The sequence below is a fragment of the Falco biarmicus genome, chromosome 6 (genome assembly GCF_023638135.1).
Source record: "Falco biarmicus isolate bFalBia1 chromosome 6, bFalBia1.pri, whole genome shotgun sequence".
Lineage (NCBI taxonomy): Eukaryota > Metazoa > Chordata > Aves > Falconiformes > Falconidae > Falco > Falco biarmicus.
The window spans coordinates 46,318,207-46,341,347 of NC_079293.1; the positions used below are offsets into that span (position 1 = coordinate 46,318,207).

The window sequence follows — 23,141 nt, forward strand, 5'->3', positions numbered from 1 at the left end:
CATCAGTTCTATTATAAATTCACCTGCAGTTTGTCTAAGTTGTTTTTAAAACTTTTCAGTGTGACATTTATTTTATGTAACTTGAAGCTCTGTGGTTGCACCCGAGCTCACTATGCATTTTTGTATCGCTAAATAGCAGGAAAGAAAAGCTTATTCTGTTCTTTTTTGGAAATACCTTGTACATGTTTAATTATGAATTCAAACAATCAAACTAAACCTCGGTTTCTTGTATTTAGCAAAATTTGAAAATGCAAATTTTAAAGATGATGGACTCCAAAATGACAAAGAAAATACACATTTTAAATAAAGAGAAAAATATCATTATTTTTATCCTAGAAAGCTATTTCATTAACTCAGTAGTTTTTATGCAATCATTATACACAGTTGATGTAACAATATACTAGTGTCGTTAACTGATTATATATATTATAAAATTAATCTGCATACAATTATATATTAGCTATTTGTTTAGTTAACCCTAACAGCATTAAAAAAAACTTAGCAAGAGAAGGGAACCAAGATGAGTCTGATGAGTAAATAATCAATTAACATGATCATGAATGTTAAAACCTCCAAAACCACGCAGGTTTAGTGGGGAACTCCCTAATGGGACAACATGGAAAAGAGGAATGCACAGCGGTATGAAATTCTCTGTTTTCATCACAAGTTGTATGGCACTGTTCAAGTTACTCTGAGTAATTTATGGGCTGGAGTTATACTTGCCTGCATGATGTTACACTGCTGAATGGCAGTGTGCTGCAGGCGGCTGGCCTCCTCCTGAAGCCGGAGGGCACTGTGGCACATTGGCAGGCCAGTGACCACCTCTTCGGGAATCCTCAGGGCACTCTGACATACTTGGACTGCGTGAACTTTTGGCTTCAGTGACTCCATTTCAGACAAAAGATGCTAGAAACAAAGTTAGTCAGTGCCACAGTAAGCCAGTTTTGCAGAACTCCCAGAGCATTTCATGCAGTGAAAGAAAAATAATGATCAATTCAAGCACTAAACCAAACAAATTTGACTATCTATTTTCTAAATTGAATACGATCTGGATATGCTTTCTCTGGAGTTGCTCATTCTGAAATAAGCATTCTTTTAAATATTTGTTAAGCAAAAAGCCCATAGAATAGGAATAAAAATAATTCATGAAAAAGCACAGTAGTACCTATTTCTTAGTGTATTAAGTACAAAACATTTCTGTTAACATGTTTGGAAAAAATTTTTTACAAAAATCCACAAATCAAAGCAGAATAGATGTCATTTATGCATACACATATTTTAATGTTAAAATCCAAGCGGAACTCCTTGCTGAGACACAGAAGCACATTCTCAAACCAGTAAATGAATCCCGTTGCATTCACAGCCTTCCTTCGGAAATACAAACCATGGCTGAAAATGTTGCTTAAAATTCAAAAGGTAATCAAACAGAAAGAAACACAGCTACACAGAAATCTTTTCCTTTGAATAATCACGCACTGGATGCCTTTGTTAATAGTCTCTATTCCCTTCACAAAGTCCATTCAAGCTGTCTGTTCATATGCATGAGAAGGTTCTAAATGCAATGAGTGGAGAATAGATTTGGTCAGCATTCTTTTCATCTTCATCGGGGAGTTTAATGTATTCACAGATAGAAAAACAATTGAAACAAACAAAAGAAAAGTGACGTTGAGGAAAAGGACCTTAGCACATTAGAAAAAGATTTTAAGTTCAATAGATACAAATCAGCTAGACAAGTATGTGCCAAACAGGGAAAAAGAGACTAGTCACCTCCCTTCCCCTATGCCATATGCTGACAGATATCTAAGTGGGTCTGATGTGCATGCTGGTGAGAGGACTGTGGTTTGCTCTTTATTTCTGTGCCTTCATGACACATAGAGGATAATGTAACCAGAGATTTCGTATAATGACCTATTCCTCAGACATCACTGGTGAGGCCTGTCCTCTGGCAGGCCCCATACTGCTGGTAAAGGGTGACTTTATTGTGCAGTGGGCACCTAGAGGTACCCTGGGGACTGCACGCCAGCCAGGCACCCTCCAAGACCCCCTCTCTGGTTTGGTGAAAAAAGTGGGCAGGGGCTATTGCCCATTTCTCTACAAAAGAATGTCATACTGTGAGACCTGCTACAGCTAGAACAATGACCACACGTAAACAACCATGTAAACTCCATGTTCCTCTACTCTTACAGTGAGTGATGTGTTTCACTTACACTCTTCAGTGCCACATTCTGAAATTTGGCTGCAAGTGCTTAGAATAAAGACCACATATTTTAATCCAAAAGGGAAGCTCTGCAAATTTACCTTTCATCCATATGTTTTTTCCATATGATTTTAATCCTGAAGTGGACCTGTTGACACTTAGTTTTTACTGGCACACTAAGACAGTTAAATCTCTATTAGCTTGCAGCAAGAAATATTTCTTAAGCAACTCAGAAAGCTCTAATTTGGGTTATTTTTCTTGTCACAAGACCAAGACCAAAAAAAATCAAATTGACAAATTACTACAGTAGGCCAAGAGCAACACAGAAAGCAGCAACACCTTATGGAGGTAATTCAGCTAAACATACAAAAGTGTAACTGGGCTTAAGGAAGACTGAATTTTCCTTAGCTTTTCAATTGACTATTGCGGGAGCTAGCAACAGCCTCTCATTGCATCTCTATCTGTAAAATGGTGACAACAATCTATAGACTTCCTTTTGAAGTACTACTTTAAGAACTTGTTGATGAAAAACACTGGACAAGAACTGAGCTTTACTATTACTAAGGATTAAGCTTGGATTGGATGCAGATTTCTCTGAATTGCATCAACCTAAGGACAGACTCATAATGGATTATACTTCAACCACTCCCTTTGAGGGAATGATTTTTCCTGTTCCATCCCTTATTCCCTCGGCAGTAATTTTGGGCTAGACTCTGAAACAATGACCCACCTAAGAAAAACCACAATCAGTCTCACCAATATTCATTATTTTCTGTGTAAACTCACACAACTCAAGAGCTAACTCTGAGCTCCTGGCCTTTTACCTGTCTGTGAGAAAGTTGTTCTTTCAAGCTCAAATGCCCAAGCTCTGGAGAGGTCAGTGTGGCTTGGGCCTGCTCCAGAGCAGCCTGCAGGGCTCTCAGCTCAACTTCAAATTTCTTCATGTCCTATAACACACAACACAGTTGATTCAGGGATAAATAAGAAAAAAAAAAAAGAGAAAAAAAGAAAAAAATCACTATAAATACAGCCGTCTGGATTTTGTAGCTATGTCCCTTACATATAATGCCAAAACTAATTCAAACTTTTAACAATGAATTTTAGATGTTTACCATATTGGATAAAAATACCAGTCATATGGCAGTCTAGAAAAAGAGGTCTCACACCAATTATTATTTTAAATACTTCCTCAATGTCAAATATAGCATGTACTTTATAAAGCTAATTTCATAAAGTTCGAGGCCTAGAAAGGAACTCAAGATGTCCTCCAGTCATCTTCCTGTAATAAGACAGGACACAACTGGCTGATCTTTAGACTGTTCTTAAAGACCACTAGTAGTGGAGTCCCCCTTAAGTCTACAGAAAACATATTCCACTACTTCAGTACTCTATTTTTGTAGAAAGCTTTTTCTGATGGTCTGACATGAAGTCATCTTTTGTTGCCATTTCAATCTTTTACTTACTATCCCATTAACAACAGACATGAAGAAGAAATGAATTTTATTCTGAATTCATCATGTTAGGATAATACTTTTACAGGCATACTTTCTACATATCAAAACCATCACTACCCTCTGTTCTTTCCCCAGCTGGTCCACATCTTTCTTCAAGTGCAAAATCTGACAAAGCTGTAACCTTGTTGGTGACCAACAGGTAGAACAAAAGGACTGCTTCACATACCTTACAATTATATACTTTATTTTCTGTATGGTGTTTGGATTTTTTACAATGATGTGACAGTGTTTAGTCATATTCCCGTGATCCACATTGTTAAACTTAACACCTTTCAACAGGGCGTGCCAAGCCAGTAGTTCCTCATTCAGAGGAGCACATGTCTGGTTCTTCCTGCCTACACATAACAATTTGCACCTGTCTGTTGAATAGCAGCTTAATTTTTTTCAGGTAGACCCTGTACATTTGGTGTTGTCTAAGCATCCCAAAAGCCATGATCTCTAAACCATCATACAACTCATTAATAAAAATACTGAATAGTACCAGATCCAAGGGAGAACCCTGCAAAACCCTACTTGATGTATCCCTCCTTTCTGTCTGTGAACCACTGATAATTACACACCTGGTAAGTTTTCTGTAGCCAGCTTTACACCTACTTATTGTATTTTCAACTAGAAAAGCTTAATAACTTTGTTAGCAATATCATGTGAAAATTATTAAAATCAAGTTAGATGACATACCGTACATTTATATACAAATCTATTACATTTACATTAAATTGGACACTTTTGATATGATTTTCTTCCTTCATAAATTTTTGTTGTCTTCTGTTCATCACCATGTTTTCTTATAGGAATTTACAAATAGTTTATTCAATTGTTCCAATATTTCTCTGAGAACTGAAGCTAGTAAATTTAACTTCCACTATGTTTACTTGTACACAAATCTCTGGTTTGTTCCATGAAAAATAATAAAAAATAATAATAAAAGCCTTCAGCTCCAAGTGTGGTTTACTGATTTGTGCTTTTGTAATAGAAAGAAGTCTTCTTCAAAACCTGTTACACTGTTAAGGCTGTTGCAGCTGGAGCATTTCTGCTGTCTTATAAATATTGTGAAATAAGAGTAAAAAATGGAGAAGGACCATTTTTAACCTCAGCTGCAATCATCCTAACAGTTGGTGATAGCCTATTCTTTCAAGTTTCATTTTGCTGGTTTTCTGTTTAGTAGTGTGTAACTGTAGCAGCTGACAGCAGAAGAACCCCTATAAATATACTAATTACATCACTCCTATATTCATATTTTTTCCTGAATTACTGTATGATTTTTTTTTTTTTTAAAGTTTACCATGCCCTCAGTCACTGCACAGGCATTACACACATTTACATTAATAATAAATACATATGGAATATCTGCACAGAAATATTAGGGACATGAATAAGCACAATCACTCTTTTCATTGCACTCTCTTGTAGAGGCAGGTCTTACAGTATGGAATCCTGGTCTGGTCCAGTACTGATCTGAATTAATTGATAGCAAGCTCTAAATATCTTTTAAAAGAAAAATAAAGGAAATGTCATGTACTCTCCAACACAGACATTTTTCAATTATCTAAACATAGGTGTTATTTGAGACACGCCACGATCCCCAATACATCCATCCAGAATGGGCAGATATGACACAACCTGCAGAAATCTTGCCCCCATCTAGCAGCATCAGAAGGCAGTATCTCAAATGGCACAAGACATGTAACTTTAGACAACACAATCATGCTCTTTATAGACCACAGATAATCTGCACTGCTAATAGTCTCAGAAACACGATGCATGCACCACCATAGCTGTCAGCTAGCATTACAAGAACTGCTTTTATATACCTTGGCAGCATCTTGGAGATTTGGTAGCTGCACTTTGATAACTTGCTGTAATTCCTCTGTCCGCCGCCCCAGTTCCAGCACTTGCTGTGACATTTCTTCAGTACAGTATACACTTGACAGATACTCAATCTTCTCACTCATGGCCTCAAGATCACCATGAATATCTCCAGACTCATCAAGCATAGCCTAGACAGAGATATGCACAAACTGAATGCCAGAATTAAGCTTCAGATTAAATACATTTTAATTATATTCCTGTCCTTTGAAGTCCTCAATTCTTATATGTCTGTAAGCATATAATTAGGTTCCAAAGATTTCCTGTAAGGCTTCAGCATACACTCAGAATTAAGCATATTGCTTAAGTGCTTTAGCTTACGGAGACTGAGAAACAAAAGCTTAAGTCATGAAGCTTCAGCAGCTGTAGTTACCAAGACATTCATTTTAGTGTTTTGCTATACACACTTGCCTGCAAAAATAAAATGGTCATAATCTATGGATTGGATTTGTTCTGGAAACCTGATGTACCTAATAGGATGCAGCAGAAAGCAATTGGATGTAGTCATTAATGCTTCCTAAAAAATGGCTACCAAAGGGTTCTGTGGGATGACATTGATTAAGCCCATATCCTCATAAAATTTTGATGCAGGGAAAAAGCCATAGCAAAAAAACAAAACAAGAAATGCAATCTGCCAGCTATCCTGAGGATAAATTGTCTGAAGGTTCTTATTCAGAATAATAAAGTGTGACATACTATACTGCTGCAGTGTAAGTGAAGGTAGCTGACAATTAACTGATGAATATATAAAAAACATAATTAATGCAGTCCGATTTTGGCACTAGTGAGACACGATCATCTTATGATACTTTGATTTGTTTCATGTGGTCACTTAACACTGGGCAAGCTTGAACCTTATCAAAGTGCTCCACTGATTTTTTGATGATGGATGAAATGAACATCCACATTTGCATGTTCCACACCCAGCACAAATCGCACTGTCACACGGACAGCAAATCACCCTGATGTGAGACATTCAGGAAGCAACTGGAAAAAACCCATCCATTGGGTGTCAGTCTGAGAACATCTGGTGTGAAACTCATCAGATGAGAAAAAAGGATTCTCCAATTTAGCATAAAGGAGAAAGAAAAAACAAACAACCCCCCAAAGTGAAAATTGTGTTTGGTTAACTAAAATTTTAGAATGTTAATTGCAATGAGGTACTCAGTGTAGTTGAATCAGCGTACAGACACAGTATTCAACCAAAAGCTACTATGAAGTCAATGTACTTGAGTAAACATTGAGATCAACTTTCAATCATGTCATTTTATTCAAAAGTATCTCCTAATTTCAGTCTTCAAAATAATTTCCCAAAACAAATTAATCATCTTGCAGACTTGGGGGAACAGTGATAGAAATCTAGCATGTTAAAAGATTCTTCCTCAAGGAAAGGAGGCAAAAAAAGTGTGGCAAATAAAACTTCACTGCTTAGAAAATAACTTCTTATATACACTGCCCTTTAAATTTCATAGCTCATATAATCACCTGATATGCTTTAAACTGATCACGAAGCTGAGACGAAGAATTCCATGTTATACTACCGTGCACTAGGATATTTGCTTTCTCAATCCATTTCAATATGAACTCCAGCATCTCATTGTATTCTTCCAAGTGTGAAGCAGCCTGGATATAAAAGAAAAATCCACTTCAAGCCTAAAATGTAATTCTGTACAGTTCTTAGAGAATGATAAAATTAATTTCATTTCATTTACTGTTTTTAACTTTTGGATTGTTTTAACAACTTTTCTTACTGTTGAATATAACGTAATTATTTCTGTATTTATGGAGTTAAAATAGGTCTGCTTCCAGTAACAAGCATACCTATTTCAGGGGGAAAAAAGGCACTATAAGAATGTAGGTCACTGGGAGAGTGCATTGATGCTCAAATATATCCCTAGAAGGGACACTTTGTGCACATATTTCAGCCTCACACTAAGTTCCAAAATACCTTCTTGACTCACTGCAAGCCTCCTTTAAGTCATTCCTTATTTTTTTCTCTCCTTCCATGTCATCCTCCAAATCACCTTTTTTAAAAACCTATTTTGTCCACTCAGTTTATTTCCAAAAAAAGAAGTGTTGCAACTTATTTCAAAATACAGGACAAATTTTCTCCTTGCTGATTCATTCAATTTCTATTTAGCAAAGTACTCTTTAGTTCCAATTTTATTCTCACTTAGAAGGAATAATTTCACTGATTTTCATGCATTTGTCCTGTATGCAGGATGGGTCAAAACCTAGGTGACTGAACTGTATTTGCATACAGTTTGCCTTACAAATAATTTTTTCTGCTAGGAAGTGGATTTCTTGGTGCTGAACAAAAATATCCTAATGGTTAAATCACTTCACCAAGTACCTTTGACTGAACCCTTACTTTGATAGTAATTTTCTACTTCTTTTTAAAAACAATTTTTCAGAGGAAACTGAAAATATAATGTAACACGCTTTTCAAGCCTTACAGAAGCTTCTTTATGTATGCAGAAAAAAAGAACTCGTAATTTACCCAGGTATTGATTGCAGGAGCATAGATAATCCATTTCCTCGCTTTTAGCTAGTTTTTTTGGGGGATAACAAGAACTAGTAAAAAATACATAAGATAGAGTTTCAGGGGCTTTGAACTGCAGGGGAAGCATCTTTATGAATGCTGAAGCATTTCATAAACATGCATAATTGAGGCCATTGTACCTGGGCTTTTCTATTGAATCTACACATTATATTCACCCTCTATAGATTGTGACTAGAATAAAACAACTTCTTTTTTTTTTCAGTGCTGCAAATACAGGTAACAGTGATAAGACAGAGGTCCTGAGAAGTACGAGATAGTATTTCCTGGCATGCTGCTGTTTGTGAGAAACTCTACAATCTTTTCAGGGCACCAAAGACAACAACCAGCAGACAATTCATGAAAAAAATGTGTTAATGCAGCATCACAGAATAACTCCACCCTCCTGATGTGCCTTTCTGAGGTGTGATGCAAGCCCTGACTAATAATAGGCAGATGTGTCAAGGAATGCCCCTTCTTGCATAACTACAGGAAAATAAATGAGAAGCTTGCATGCTCCTACTGCTTCTGCAAAGGGAACAGCAGAAAGGATTTGAGATCATACCTGACTGAGCTTGGCTGCTCTGTACTCAGCCTGCCGTATGGTCTGTTGGTGCAATGCGGTGAGTTTCCCTATCTTGTTAGCCAGCTGCTTAGCCAGCGGTACATTCTGCTCTGCGAAGTCCTGTACTGATGCATCTAATTCCAACAACTTTATATTGCAGCTGTCCAGCTCTTCACCGAGGATCTAGATAGACAAGAAAATCAGTGATCCAGGAAGTGTGAGCTTTCTGGTTATTATTTCTAGTCCAACTTTCATACCCTGTCCAAAGTCTCCATGGTTTGTTCCATTTTTAATCTGGCTGGAAAGCAACAATGCTTGACTAAGCAGGAAGGCAGAACAGCAGGATGTTTGGTCATCTCTTAAATGTGTGCCATTACTCTTTCTTCTCTGGCTTCCTGGTTGAAAGGGATAACTGTTTTCCCTACCACAGCAAAAGACTGAGTCACTTCAGAGTGACATTAACTGTTGGTCATCTGTGCTTGGTTTTGAAATGAATAGTCAGCACACGTTGCCATGGCAAGGATTTTTATTTATTGGAAAGTGATTTTGTTTTGTTACTGTCTTAAAACGTACCCTTAGAAACTCAGAAATACGTAATTACTCATGAATCCATTATAAAAACTTTCATTTTCATTTGAAACTTGAATTTTCATAGCTTGATCTTGATACAGGAGCAGTCGGGATCATGCTACACTTTTTCAATAGAAACTGATTTTAAAATCAATTTTTCTTATCATAGTTACAAAATTCCTGAAAAGTTTAAAAAGGAAAGCGAAAAAGTTTATAACATACTTGTGAGCTACAGTTTCTTGGGGAGGGGGGTATTGGTGTTTTTTTGTATTTGGTTTCTATACCTAAGGTGTTAACAATTCACTGTTTTTGTAATATACATAAGTCTCATCAAACACCCTAGCCCCTTTCCAATTATTTTTAGAAATTTAAATTGCAATCATTAGACAAAAATAAATTCAGAACACTGCTCTAGCTACAAGCTGTTCAGGTTAGGGCTGTCCTGGCAGACACACCTTAGAGTGTAAGTTGCAATCAGTTGTTATCATAAATAAATATTATTCCATTAACTTAGTGACATAACTGTCTACATGTAGACATAAAGACAAATCTTGAACTACTCATCTAAATACAAAGACACACATATTTCAGGCAGGCATAAATATATGTCTCTACTCCAGAAATGATGCAGAATTTATATGTTGTTTAAAAGTGAGGGAAGGATCCACTTGACTCAGGTCATGTGGATTTAAAACAGATTTTTATTATATTTTTCACAACCAGTTTCAATGTTAATATAGAAGTATTTACGGCTGTAAACAAAGCCAACCCAGTCTCAGAAGTACCAGCTGTGTGCTGACATAAATGCAGTTGAGGGAAAAGTACTAAATCTTCAGTGACAGAGTTTTTGTCTGTGTGACAGGGCAAAGCACATTTCACTGGCTTTCTGCTTAATTACTGGAATCAAGGAGATACACCAAATTTTAAAGGGACATATTTCAATGACACCTCCTGCAAAACAAATGGTACTTTGGAGCATAATGAGAGCAACTCATGAAAATAAACAGGTAATTTTTGATATGCCAGGCATGCCAAATCTCCTTCTTGGTATGCTTTGCTTACTTTCAGACCAAATGTGGTCAAATTGATTAGTTAAAAAGCCAAAGCAAACAAACAAAAATACACCCCAAAACCCACACACACACCCTACTCTCATATGATAATCCTAACTTGGCCATTATACCTCAGTACAGATGAGCTTCTCTGAGTGTGGTACACACCTAAAATTAAGAAAAACTACAAAAAGAACCAGGAGTTCTTTGCATTACCCTTAAACGCACCAGTAGTACTTTACCTCATTACTGCACGAAATGGCATGAATTGGAGTACTGGCTAAGTAAAATTCTATTTTTCACAAGTAATGGTATACTGTAAAGAATCATCTTTGTAGTACAGGCTGGGACACGGAGCAGTCTGGAAGCCTCTTAGGCTTTCCCAGACTGCAGTCATCTTCATTATCTAGAGGGAACAGCATAACTTTGTCCATCCAACTTGGTTTTACTCTCAGCTACTTCCTCCAAGTTCTTACTCACTCTAGCCCCTGTATGGGCTAGTTTGCAAAGAACATAAAAGATCTCCTAAGTCAACCCTTATTTCTGGCCATTCTTCTGTTGAACTACGCTAAAAAAATGTGTCATGCAAGTCTTCACAAATACAACTTTGGTATGAAGTGAGTGTCTCAATTTGGTGTAACTCATTATGAGGGAAGCCTTCTCTTACCTTTTGTTCAAGTTTAGCTTGTGCTATGTCATTTGTTTTCTTTTTCAGTTTGGAAAGAATGACGTTTAGTTCATTTGCTATCTCCTGGATTTTCTGACCAAACTCTTGATTCAATGCTTTGATCTGCTGAGTTTCTCTTTCTTTGGTTTGAATCTGTCAACAATAAGAATTAAATTCAGTAACCAGGAATCTCTCTTCCTGAAAGGAAATTAACTTTTATTGAACTTACTTTAATTCAAAGGAAGAAGGTAATGAAACTATTCTACATTGTCCCTGTTTGACCACACTTGGATATCGTATTTCAGTAAGGTATAAAGTCTAAAGAAGGGATATAGATCTGTAAAACATTTATCTATTATACTTTACCTGATCCTGTACAGTTACAAGGGCCAGCCCAACTTCTGCTAAATGAAGAGACAGTTCAGAAGGTAAAATGGTGTAAAGCCCCAAGTACTTATTCTGTTGTTGTTCAGCCATTTTTTCAACAGCCTGGCGATGAGTAGTTACTTCACCAAGGAGAGACTAATGACAGAAAAACAGTATTGTTAAAATGAATGGGGAAAACATGTCTGCTTAAACTTAGCAAATGCAGATATTACATGCAGCTTATAAAAAAGCTAATTGCTTTCAAATTTTTAATTAGTTCATTAAAAAGAGTTTTAGCTTGTGATTCTCTGGATTATTATTTATGACTGTATGTCCAGTTATCTTCTTCTGTATGACCACATGTATAAAGAAAACGTTAAGTTTTCAGCACCTCCAGTGAAATGAGTTTTATTTTGTTCCTTCCCTCCCTGCCCCAAACGGTCAAGATAGAAACGTCACGTTCTGTCCATTCACATGCTATAGTTCCCCCATATTTCAGATTAGAGGAGAAAACTTACTATAACAATATGCTAGTATGTAAGATTTCACAAATGCAAACATTTACTTATATATCTTAAGTACCTTTAAAGTATTACAGCCCATCGGATACTTCATGCTTTATGAATTTTTCTAGTGGCTTACTCAAAAACTAATGGATATTGTCTAATTTGAACTTCTGGTGGTTTTGAACTGATTAACACTCACAAGCAGATTACAACGAAGATAAATATTGTAATTCAAAAATTGATAAGTTTGATATACCTGCAACTCCTGAAGTTGCGTATCCACTTCTACATCAGGGCTTAACAAATATTCTTTTGTTTCCTGGATCCAGGACTTCACAACATTAATCTCTGCTTCAACCTCCTCACGCTCCTTCAGCTCCTGTTTCACCATCTTCACACCTTTTTTCACTTTCTGTTGCATACTTCAGAAACAAAGAAATGGTAACTATTTGTGAAGAATTAAGCAATGTCTTAAAATATTGCTTTGTGAAAAAATAATAATCATTGATAGCCCCACATCCAGAGTAATAACAAGTGGGGCAGTACTGCCACAGACTACTAAAGCAGCACACAAATTCCTCCTGTTCGTTCTTCAGTTCATTCCTTTTAATTAGCAGTTTACGTATTTTGACATCGAGTGCACAATTCTTTTGAAGAAACACAAATGTGTTTACAGCACAGACGCCTACATCTGAGCTCATCACCACAGAGTGCCATTATTGTCAGTGGAGGAAGCAGGCAATTCTAAGGCATTACTTAGGATGATTCCTCATCATTCTGAAAGAGACTTCTAAAATAGTTCAGAAAAACTGCATCTTAGACCTGTCTGTTTCTCTCCACTAATTATCAGTGAGACAATAAGAATTAACCAATTCAGATGCAGATATCTATAATCTAAAACAACATGAGATAAATTCCAGCCTTATTGATAGGATTTGCATTGGCAGAATGCCTAGGATAGGGTGTGGATCAAACCCCAGGACACCATTTTATCCAGAGACCTAACTCCACACTTCCACTAAGACAGAATTCCTGCACTTCCCTCAAGAACTTGGATCTCATATAAAAAATAGAATCTTTCTCAGATGGCAGCTCTGTGAAAGATCTACCAGACTACTTGTAGCTCTAATGTATGTGACATTAATATTACTTTGATATTCCCGTATTTATGTTTGTTTGTATTAACCTTTCATAGTTGAATCATGCCTTATTTACATGAGCATGAGATCATCACAGACCCTATTTCTTAGAAATCTATTCTAAGGGAAGAAGGGAATTACCAAAGTGCTAACAACTACGCATTTTCTACAGGGATTCCTATTCTACTGTAATCGGTTATGCATGCACACAATGAATTGCACAGGCTAGGTGCAGGGTTTACAGTTTTTTTCATTCTCTGTCTCTTTCCCTCTTCCCACTGTGCAGATCCAGTTAATGGCATCTTGGTGCAGTTATGAGGTGGGTATGAGTCCTGAAACTCAGCCATAAAAATTCCTCTTTTATACATGACAGTGAAACTTTTTAGATTTAGATAAACATTAATATAATCACAAGGTGAAATGTTAAGATGTCTCATTTGGACATGCACTAAATTCTCCTGTAAATTTCATAGGATACCTACTTTTGGTACCTAAGTGCTTCCAACAGCAGAACAAAGTGATAAACTAATCTGAACTTAGGATACAAAAAGATAAAAGACCACTGTTAATGGTGAGATGCAATGGAAGTGTTTAAAATCAATTGTAGCTTTCATGTAGTTTATACAGCTTTTATATAAATTACTATTACTACGGAAGACAGGAAGTACATATTATAAAATGCATACTCCTGCTGATGGGAATAAAAAATAATAGTGAAAATATATTTGAAAATTAATTAAAGATAATTTTAACTGGTGCTTACTTTACATTAAATAACTAATTGTTTTAAGCATGGTAATTGTTAACGATAACAAAAATGATACATGAACTCTGAATAATGAATTGTCAGGTACCATTTTTCTAATGAATCTTTCAAAATATTGCCTTACTTGTGGCACCGATCTTGCATTGCTTTGATTTCTTGCATGAGAGGTAGCTCCTCCTGAGATGGAGGCTTTATTTCCACATCCTGAAGCATGCTGACAGCGTGCTGTTTGAGCAGGCCCAAAGATGACAGCTGGTGGTCCACCTCCAGAAGGAAACTGCTGTGGTAATCCAGGAGTTCCAGGAGCTCTGTCTTGGATGCCTTTTCCACTGAGCTTTCTGGTAAGCGACCCTGTAGCTGATCTATTACTATAGTGGCTTTCTGAATCTGTGGAAAGAGATGAAGTCTTGGCGTAATGAAATTAAAAAGAAGCTAGTACAACTGATACCAAAAGCTGCTAAATCCAGTGCTATTCATTTACATGCTGTAAAACAGTTGTGGTACAGGGCTTGTACAGCAGTGCCTACAGCAGATATTCATCTATGCTCTAACGTGCTAGATCTAGCCAGCTAGCCCTAGCTTTTCACAGCAGACTAGGACTTGCTAAGGGACATTTCTGTCAAGTGATGATTGGCCCCTCATATTTTTTAGCATTTATTATCTTTATTGCCGTAGGACCTAAAGGTCTATCGCAGGGCAGACCCATATTTGGCACAAGTTACACATTTAACAAAAAGCTTATCCCCATTCCCAGAGAACCTGCAATCTGAGCATAAAATAATGGACAATGACAGATAAAAAAAGTCAGGTAGGACATAAGGAAAACAAAGAGACACATCATCAGTGAGCAGTGACAGGCAATAGTATCACTGCATAAACTTAGAAATAGCAAACTCATACTCTTCAGGGGAAAATAAAAGGGGGTGAAAAACGTTTGACAATCTAGAACAGAGCATCTGGGGAAGGGAAACACAGAGGAGAAGATTCTGAAGAATCATCAGAAACCAAACCAACTCTGTATTTACTATACACATATGCATATAGAACAGCGCAAACCTTGGAGGCAGTGGTTCTAAACCTAGGTTTTCCATAGCTGTTTTTTATTATGACCTGACAAAAATCACCGTTATTCCTGCTGTCAGCTTCGTCTACCGCAAGATGATTAATAAGGCAGTATAATGAGTGAAAACCTAGGTACAGTTGACAAAGGAGGATTTACCAAGACCAGAAGTTACCTTATCATTAAAGCCCTTCCAGTCCTGCACTGCATCTTCCAAAATTTTCTCTTGTTCTTGGGCTACATTCCGGAGCCGTGTCCAGCGCTGCCAAACTGTTGTCATGGATCTACTTATAGTTGCCTTACTGGCATCATTGCTAACTTTTTCCAGCTGTGAAGCCTTTTCTTCTAGGGCTGTGATCTTCTCATGGAAAGAATTCACTACAGACACAAGAGTCTGAAGAAGCAAAAATAAGCGCTGTTTTCCTCTTTTACAACACAGTTCAGAACTATTCAACACACTTGCAGGCAAATGAGCCACCTGTATCCACTGCAGACGAAGAGGAGGTACTCTATGCTGAGTGAGGTGCTTTGGTCTCACTTTATTTTTCATATGCAATATATTAACTACAGCTAGTTGAAGGACCTGGTCTAAAATGCAAGGCTCTGGAAGCCACAGAAATCTGGTGTAATCAGATTTTCTCTTCTTTTCTAGCCCCTCAAAAGGGGTGGAAATAAGTATACAGGACCCTTTCATAGCAAAGACTGACTTCTATTAGAGTCTAAAAATGAATTCAGTATTTAAGCATATATTTATGTCATTTTTATCTTTAATGCCATTTTAGATGTCTGAGAGTATCAGGATGTTCTCATGAAGCTGGCAGACAAGACGTTACCCTTAGGGGAGATTCCTGCATTCACAGAGACACAGCTGGAGATCAGGCAGGATGTCTGGAGTGTCACTAACTGCCTATATTAAGGCAATGGTTTAGCACCCTAAATACTAGAGAGGAAAGTAATTCAGTCACATTTCTTTCTTTTACACTAAGTAACATTTAATATTAAACTCCAACCCTTCCTGTCCTAGTAATATTCCATGTGATCCAGAGTAGATGAATGCTTCTATTGATCTGAATTGTAGGATACACAATGTTGGGGCTTATGTAGCCAAGGCTTTTCGGAATCCTACCAGCTCTCTATACTCACAGACACACAGACAGACATTAAGCTGAGAAGTGATTAAAAATACCTGTCTCAGTCACCCCACAAATAAAATGGGTGTTCTGCACAACACAAAACACCTCCTGCTGCGCTGTGACACAGGTAAGCATTACAGGAAAAGTTCTAAAAACTCAAATTAAGGTTTCCACAGGTAGGGACCTACATAATACACATTTATTTTCACTGAAGGAAAAGGATTTCACATGATTTTCAGTACCTTACCTTATGTGTTAGCAATTTCTCTTCTGCTTCATGAGAAGAAGCAGCTTTAGCTACTGAGAATTCAGATAATTTTTTCTCAGCCTCATTCATCACTTCAATAACCTTCTGCCTCGCTGTCTGGTACTCCTGCCACTCAGAAGCATACCTTAAACAAATACAGTTCCAGAAAGAACAATTTAATGCAATATAAAACCATTTGAAAATCAGGAATATTGCTGCACCTAGTTTTCAATGTAACTTCTTAGTTTTAGTTTTGTTGTTACACAGTATTTTCCAAAAAAAATAGACAGGTTATTGGGAAAGAGCATACATAGAAGCATATGCTCCTGATTTTCAGCTATGCCTTACAGATATAGCTGGGCATTTAATTGCTCGTTTGACTCTTCCTCAGTGATTTTGCCTAGGTTGTGTTTTAAACCCAACCAAACTTTTGGAATTCAGAGCATTCAGAAATAGTAATTAACACAGTTATGCTGGTTAAAAAGCTATTTCCTTTTACTTCAAAAAGTCTGCTTCAATTTCATTTGTTTCTGCATAGGTCTTGTGCCAGGTGAAATAAGGGACAGTCATTCCCTCGTCTACTTGGTGCTGTTCCAAGCTTTACATAATTTTATCATCTTCCTCAGTATCACACATCTAGTCACTCAGTGGTAGAGAACAGAATCCCAGTGCTCTGAATCACAATATCCACTTCTCTCATCAGTAGCACAAACTTTTTACAAAATAAAATCAACGCTGTGATCTCTTTCTTTCATTACCAACAAGAAGGTCTTAAAATGAAAAGAAAATAAGAAAAAAACCCACATTAATATACCTTTGCAACTGCTCTTGCTGGGTTTCGGCTTCTTGCTTTGTCCCTTTGGCCTTTTCCTCCAGTGCAGCTACATTCTGCATCAGCTGCTCTCTTGCTGTGTCTTGGATAAAGGGCTCTATCTCAGACACAAAGCCATGCAATTCTTTCAAATGATTACAGAACTGACTTTCTGTGCTGAAAAATTCAATGTGGTTCCTTAGGTTCTCCTCAGAGTTCTCAACATCAAGACCATTTCTTGCTAAATGTAGAAATTCCTGAGCATCTTCAAGCCAGTCATTTGCTATCTGCATCACTTGGTAGTATCTTTGGCAGAGGCTATATAATTTATTCAAGGTAGCCTGAAATAAAAGGGAAAATTATACAGAGGGCCACAGATATAAAATCCACAGCAGCAACAAAAATATCCTCTGCTAAGAGTCTGGATTTTCCCCATGCTTGTTTTCTTTTCCCTTTATTATTTAAAATACAGGTCTGAAGAGACTATATGGAAGCAGATTTTGAGTGAGTTTGCATTTCTGCACACAGGTGTAAACTCATATCAAGGAAGCCTTTTCCGTGCCCCCCCCCCCAAGTCAACCACAGCAACAGGCCACAACCTAAGTCATTAATAAAACCAAACAGGATTATTAAAATCAATCTTTTTATGATGATTACAAACATCAAGCCACAGAGCCATCTTCTTCAGCTTCATGAGCGAGAAACTAATGACACTAAGTGTGTGCTAACCTGTCTCATGTGTATAGCTTCTTGAACTTCACCATCTAGTTCTGTCAGCTCAGCAAGAGTGTTTTCCAGGTCAGCAGGTATCAGCTCTTTTGCTTGCATATATCTCTCTTTCTCTTTATTGCTCAGTGCATTCATTATTCGCAGGCTCGACTGCACTTCTTCCTGATGTATCTGAACCTTTCTGATTTCTTCTTGAATGCTTTGCAGTTTGAGGTCCAAACTTAATGTTCCACTAAGTTCTGTTTTCACCCATCTCAACCAGTCAAGTGAGCGGCAGATTTCTGACTGGAAGTCTATGCTTTGCACAAGTCTGTTCTCACACTCCATCACGGTGTCACCAATGGCAGCATGCAAAGTCTTTAGTTTCTTTTGCCAAGACTGCACTTGGTGATTTGTTGCCTCACATGCAGATGAGTCAAGCTGAGGAGAAAGGGCTTCTAGATGTTCAGTTATTCGCTTCAGAAGACTCCCAGAGTCTTGCAAGCTGCCCACCAGAGAATGGTATATCTTCAACTTTTCTTCTATTGGGAGTGTTTCTTCATTTACCTTAATCTGCTCCTTCTTCACAGTCTCTAGTTGTGACTCAAACTGCATACACATTTTCTCATGCTCCTGGCATGCTTCTACTGTGTCTTCCAACAGGTTAATTTTCTGTTCTATTTGCCTCTTCAACTTGTGATACAGCGTGACAAGTTTTAACATCTCATCTGGTTGCCATGGCTGGCCAGTGCTTCGAAAGGCCTCCTTCTTCTGGTTTAGTTCATCCACAGCTGCACCAAGGCTCACCACTTCACCTAAGAGATCTCTGTAGGCCTGCTGGAGTGACACAGCTTCTTTGACTAAAACAGCAGCAGGAGCTTTGTCGGTCTTAGTAAACTGATCTTCTAGCTCAATCAGAGCTTTACTTGTCAACTCAATCAGAGAGGCATACTCTTTTCTGGCATAAATTGCTTCCTGAACCTTATATATTTTTTCTTTTGCCAGTGCAGTGACAATATTGAATTGCTGAGGGAGAATGTTAAGTTTTTCATTGAGATAAGAATGATCCACTTCATTAAGTGATGGTAGGATTTCTTGGCCATCCCTTTGCAGTGTAAGTAACAGATTTTCATATTCTGGAGATTGCTCAAGAATCTGTTGATATTTTGCCAACTGGCTGTAGAGTTCAGAGTTAGAATTCATCACATTGACTTCTGGAAATGTGACAATATCAGCTTGTTTTAGCCAATGGCAAGCTTTATCCAAGTCTTCTTTGAAATATTTCCTGGAAACAATGTTCTTCTCCAGTTCTAACAATCTCTGGTTACACTTTTGTAAAACGGTGTCATACACATTCTGTAGTTCTTGCAGTTTACCTAACACTTCACTTTTTTCTTGTTTTGTTGCTTCTTTCATTAAATCCCTTCCTTGAGCCCACAACCCCATGACTTCATTTTGATAGGCTTTCAGGTTAGCCTGGGCATTCTTACAAGTCCTGATCTGTTTGCTCACATCTTCTGGCAGCAGACAAATGTGTTCCGGAAACATTACCTTCTTCTCATGCTGCTGAATTTGGTTTGTAGCCTGAAAGACTGCCATGAGAAACTGGGTCTTTTCAGACAGTGCTTTGTTCAGGTGCTTTCTCCTCTGGCCAACCAGGTCGCTGAGACAAGCTACATGATGCTGTGCATCAGAAAGTGCTTTCTGCAGCTCCTGCCTTTCATTGAGCCCTAGGCTGGTCATCACCCTGTCAGCATCCTTCACAAGCATCTTCAGAACAAGCTGTTTGGCTTCAAGCTCACTGCAAATGGTAAGATGATCCATGAGAAGACTCTGAGCCAAATCTGGAGGAGGGCTCTGTTTAAGAGCCTCTGAGATACTAGGTTGCTGCTCCTCTGCCCATTCCATTAGTTCCTGAAATCTGGAATGAACCAAACTGAGCTCTTCTAAGGTTGAAACAGAAACTTGAATTTTCCTTTTGACAAGGTCCTCCAGCTGAGTCCAGCGTTGTTCAAAATGACCAAATTGCTCTTTTACTAATTCTTTGTCATCAAGATTCAGATGTTCTATCATCTTCTGTTTCTGATCTTTCAAATCTTCCAGAGCAAATCTCCTTTCCTGCAGTGCCAGTGCCAGTTTTTGCAAAGCTTCAAGGTGCATGTTTGTACTTTCAGCATCAGATCTGTTATCAAAATGGACAGGACAGAAATTATTAGATCCTATCTCAGGAGAGACTTTTAAAAGAGGTCAGGATTAATTATAAGCCCACTATACACTGAAATCAATATGATATAAATACCTATGGTTTTCAGATTCTTTTGAAGGTACCAGTCTTGAATATTAATTTAAAAGTTTAATATTTTGTTCTTCTCCCATTTGTCTACAACGTGGTCATCAGGCTGACCACACAAATTAACATGAATACTTACAGAGCATACTGGTTATATTGCACATATGAACAAATAATGTTCCATGACAGTGACAGCAGCAGTAATAGACTCTCACGAGTTTACACACATCCAGTGTGTTTATGCTATACAAACAAAGCAGCTGCAATCATTTAGCAGCAGCAACTAAGCTTTAATATAATATTCTAACAGATAAAACGCAATATCACAGTGGAAAACACACATGAAACAATAAATACAAATGAAGGAGTCAAAATTCTTGAAATATCATAAAATATTATACCCTGAGATGAGATCAATCAGTACTTGCCTTAAAGACAAACACTGAAGATCTGGCTTCTCAAATTCTCTTTATTTCAATAAAAGTAATAGTCCTATAAGTAATAAGGGAGGCTTGCTTTTAATTAAGCATGGGAAAAGGGATTTTTCGTGGATCAAGCTTAGAGGTATTCTGTAAACAGGTCTTTCAGCATACACACACAAAGTCAGCTTTGTGCATGCTACTCCTTCTTTACCTAGCCAGGTTGTCCCACTCTTTTGTGAGCTTTTCCAAGAAAACTTCGACTACATTCATGCGATCATGGTAGTCCCCCGTCCTCTGCAGATCCTCCTCCCTCTGTAGGAGCAAACTGTGTGCCTGAAGGCAGAGGTCCAGCCACTGGCTGCTCAGTTCTCCTATTTCCTTGTGTTCAGGTGATTCCTGTCCTTGGGTTAGTTTGTTCACCTTCTCAGTCACAGATGTAAGAGCTGACTGCTTAGACTGCAACTTTTGACTGAATTCCTGAAAAAAATACAAGTCAAAACCAATATGGTGACATCTACTCAAAACTGTAAGATGGAATTTAAATTAAAAGTCTGAAATAAATAAATTGTTTAAGGACTGAATTCCTGAAAAAGATACAAGTCAAAACCAATATGGTGACATCTACTCAAAACTGTAAGATGGAATTTAAATTAAAAGTCTGAAATAAATAAATTGTTTAAGGACTGAATTCCTGAAAAAGATACAAGTCAAAACCAATATGGTGACATCTACTCAAAATCGTAAGATGGAATTTAAATTAAAAGTCTGAAATAAATAAATTGTTTAAGGACTAACTATCTGCCCAGGCAAATGCTGTGCAGATGTAAGTTGGAAGAAGTGCCTTCTCCCCTTGCTTAACCTTTTCCGCCATCTTCTCTGGTGAGGACAGGTTGGTTATAGACATGAAAGCAAACCAGAGGAGTTACCAAGTGCCAGTGATAAACAGAAATCACAATCAAGTCACACCTTGCTGTCCAGGGTTCTGGACTAGCTCCCACCATACACTGAAACATGCAAGATAGGCTGGGTCTCAAGAGAATTCATTTTACCAGTACTGTTTCTAGCTCACATTTTTCCTTTTCCTTTTTCATTAGAGACTAAAACTAGGAAGCAGAGTCCATGAGTCAGTAAGCCCCCACATCCATACTTTGTTTTGTTCCTACTTCTATCATAGTAACCATTATCACTGTCATTATTGAAAAAAAAGCCAACGATTATCTAGGTATGATTGCTATTTGAGTTACTTAATTCCAGTAAATAAAGAGTCCACCTGCATACACATTTCTTACCAAATAGGTAGTCACAGAGAACCCAAAAAAACATACAATATACTGACAACTAAGACCAGCCAAATATTTTTCAGCACTTACACACTTTCTAGGATAAGTATCTCTTCCTGAATTCTAGTTCCAGTAACTGTAACTAAACAACCATGCCCAGCTCCAGCACTTTGCTGGGATGACATGTTTTCACTGAGGGCTGGTAGGGGTGCTGGAGGAGAGATGCTGCTGCCCAGGTCTGCCTCATTCCTCTTTGTCACTGCTTCAAATGGAGCCAAGCATCCTACATTAACAGTGCAAATTCAAGGAAAAAATACACATCATGCCAAATCTGTCAGTACAGCAGGTTCCTGCCTCTCATAATAACACAAAGTTCCTGACTGAAATAGTGAAGAAATACAGGCTCCTGCTTCTTCCTGGACTCTAACAATAGGTAGTGTAACAGCTTTCAGTCCACACTGCGCTGAGCTATCTTCAAGGGCTGTAACCATTCAAACATTTGTGTAAAACAGAGATTGAAGAGGAAGTACTTTTCGCCTAACTTCTGTCATATCAGAAAAAGAATCCAAGCTAAGCATAGACAAAAAATGCAAACCCCAAGCACTTCATCTTTTATTAAAGAAATAATCTGTTTTCCTGTTTCTTCTTGTTACTTTACTGATGTTTGTGATGTGTGCAGAATGGCCATATAAAGTCTCTCTTCTGTAATGAATGACTGAAGATCTGAAGGCATTTGTCTCATTATTTAGGGCAAATTCAATCAGGTTTCTATCACAGCCATTCTCCAGTAGTTTTCAAAGTCCAACAACATTCAATAGTTTTCTAGACTAACTTTGAAATAGATTTTGAATAGATTGTGCAGCAAGCACAAGCTGCAGGTCTTTAGGTCCAATGTGATCAGCAACTTGCCTATTAAAAGCAAAGGCAAATCAGAACAGTAGGCTGAAAATTGTCTACTGTCAGAAAGACAAAGCCAGAAAAATATTAAAGTACATTGCATTGCTTTCTGTGTCACCCTGTAGCATCAATAAGGAAACACTCTTTCCTCTGTATTCTCTGCTCTTGCTCACAACATATTAGCAATTGTATGTAATGCTGCATATAACATGATTCATAATAGCATCAGCCACAGGATGAGAAACTTCTTTACCTTCTGTTCTTAACCAAAGTCTCCTTACCTTAACCTGAAGTACCATATTCTGGGCAATGTTTATCTCCAGCTCTGCCCGTCTCCTTTTCAAATTCTGTAGTTGTTGATCTGCATCCTGGAAATATATCCAGAGTTCAGCCTTCATTTGTTTGATCTCTTCCCAGCCTTGGGCCAAGTACTGTGAGTGCACTATCTGTTGCTCAATCTAGAAGAAAAGAAATTAAAAGGAGTAGGAATGCTTTAATGCATCCATTTTTGGAGAACGGAAGATGAGTACCATTCTTCCTCTGAGC

At 37.7% G+C, this 23,141-nt stretch overlaps 1 protein-coding gene across 15 annotated transcripts in view; it reads right to left on the reverse strand.

The window, feature by feature from the left end:
* SYNE1 (spectrin repeat containing nuclear envelope protein 1) overlaps positions 1-23,141 on the reverse strand; it is a 316,992-nt gene that overhangs the window by 111,116 nt on the left and 182,735 nt on the right. For 12 of the 15 annotated variants that reach the window (XM_056344229.1, XM_056344228.1, XM_056344232.1 and 9 more), the window contains 15 exons: positions 22,877-23,053; positions 20,630-20,895; positions 17,728-19,888; positions 17,002-17,339; positions 16,188-16,332; positions 14,983-15,201; positions 13,872-14,134; positions 12,099-12,264; positions 11,337-11,492; positions 10,971-11,123; positions 8,682-8,864; positions 7,063-7,200; positions 5,523-5,708; positions 3,022-3,144; positions 724-906 (listed from right to left, as the gene is read on the reverse strand). In XM_056344229.1, the coding sequence (XP_056200204.1) occupies positions 724-906; positions 3,022-3,144; positions 5,523-5,708; positions 7,063-7,200; positions 8,682-8,864; positions 10,971-11,123; positions 11,337-11,492; positions 12,099-12,264; positions 13,872-14,134; positions 14,983-15,201; positions 16,188-16,332; positions 17,002-17,339; positions 17,728-19,888; positions 20,630-20,895; positions 22,877-23,053 (4,857 nt within the window). Of the gene's footprint in view, positions 1-719; positions 907-3,021; positions 3,145-5,522; positions 5,709-7,062; positions 7,201-8,681; positions 8,865-10,970; positions 11,124-11,336; positions 11,493-12,098; positions 12,265-13,871; positions 14,135-14,982; positions 15,202-16,187; positions 16,333-17,001; positions 17,340-17,727; positions 19,889-20,629; positions 20,896-22,876; positions 23,054-23,141 lie in introns of all 15 variants that reach the window. The other 3 variants (XM_056344233.1, XM_056344220.1, XM_056344217.1) reach the window with 1 other exon arrangement.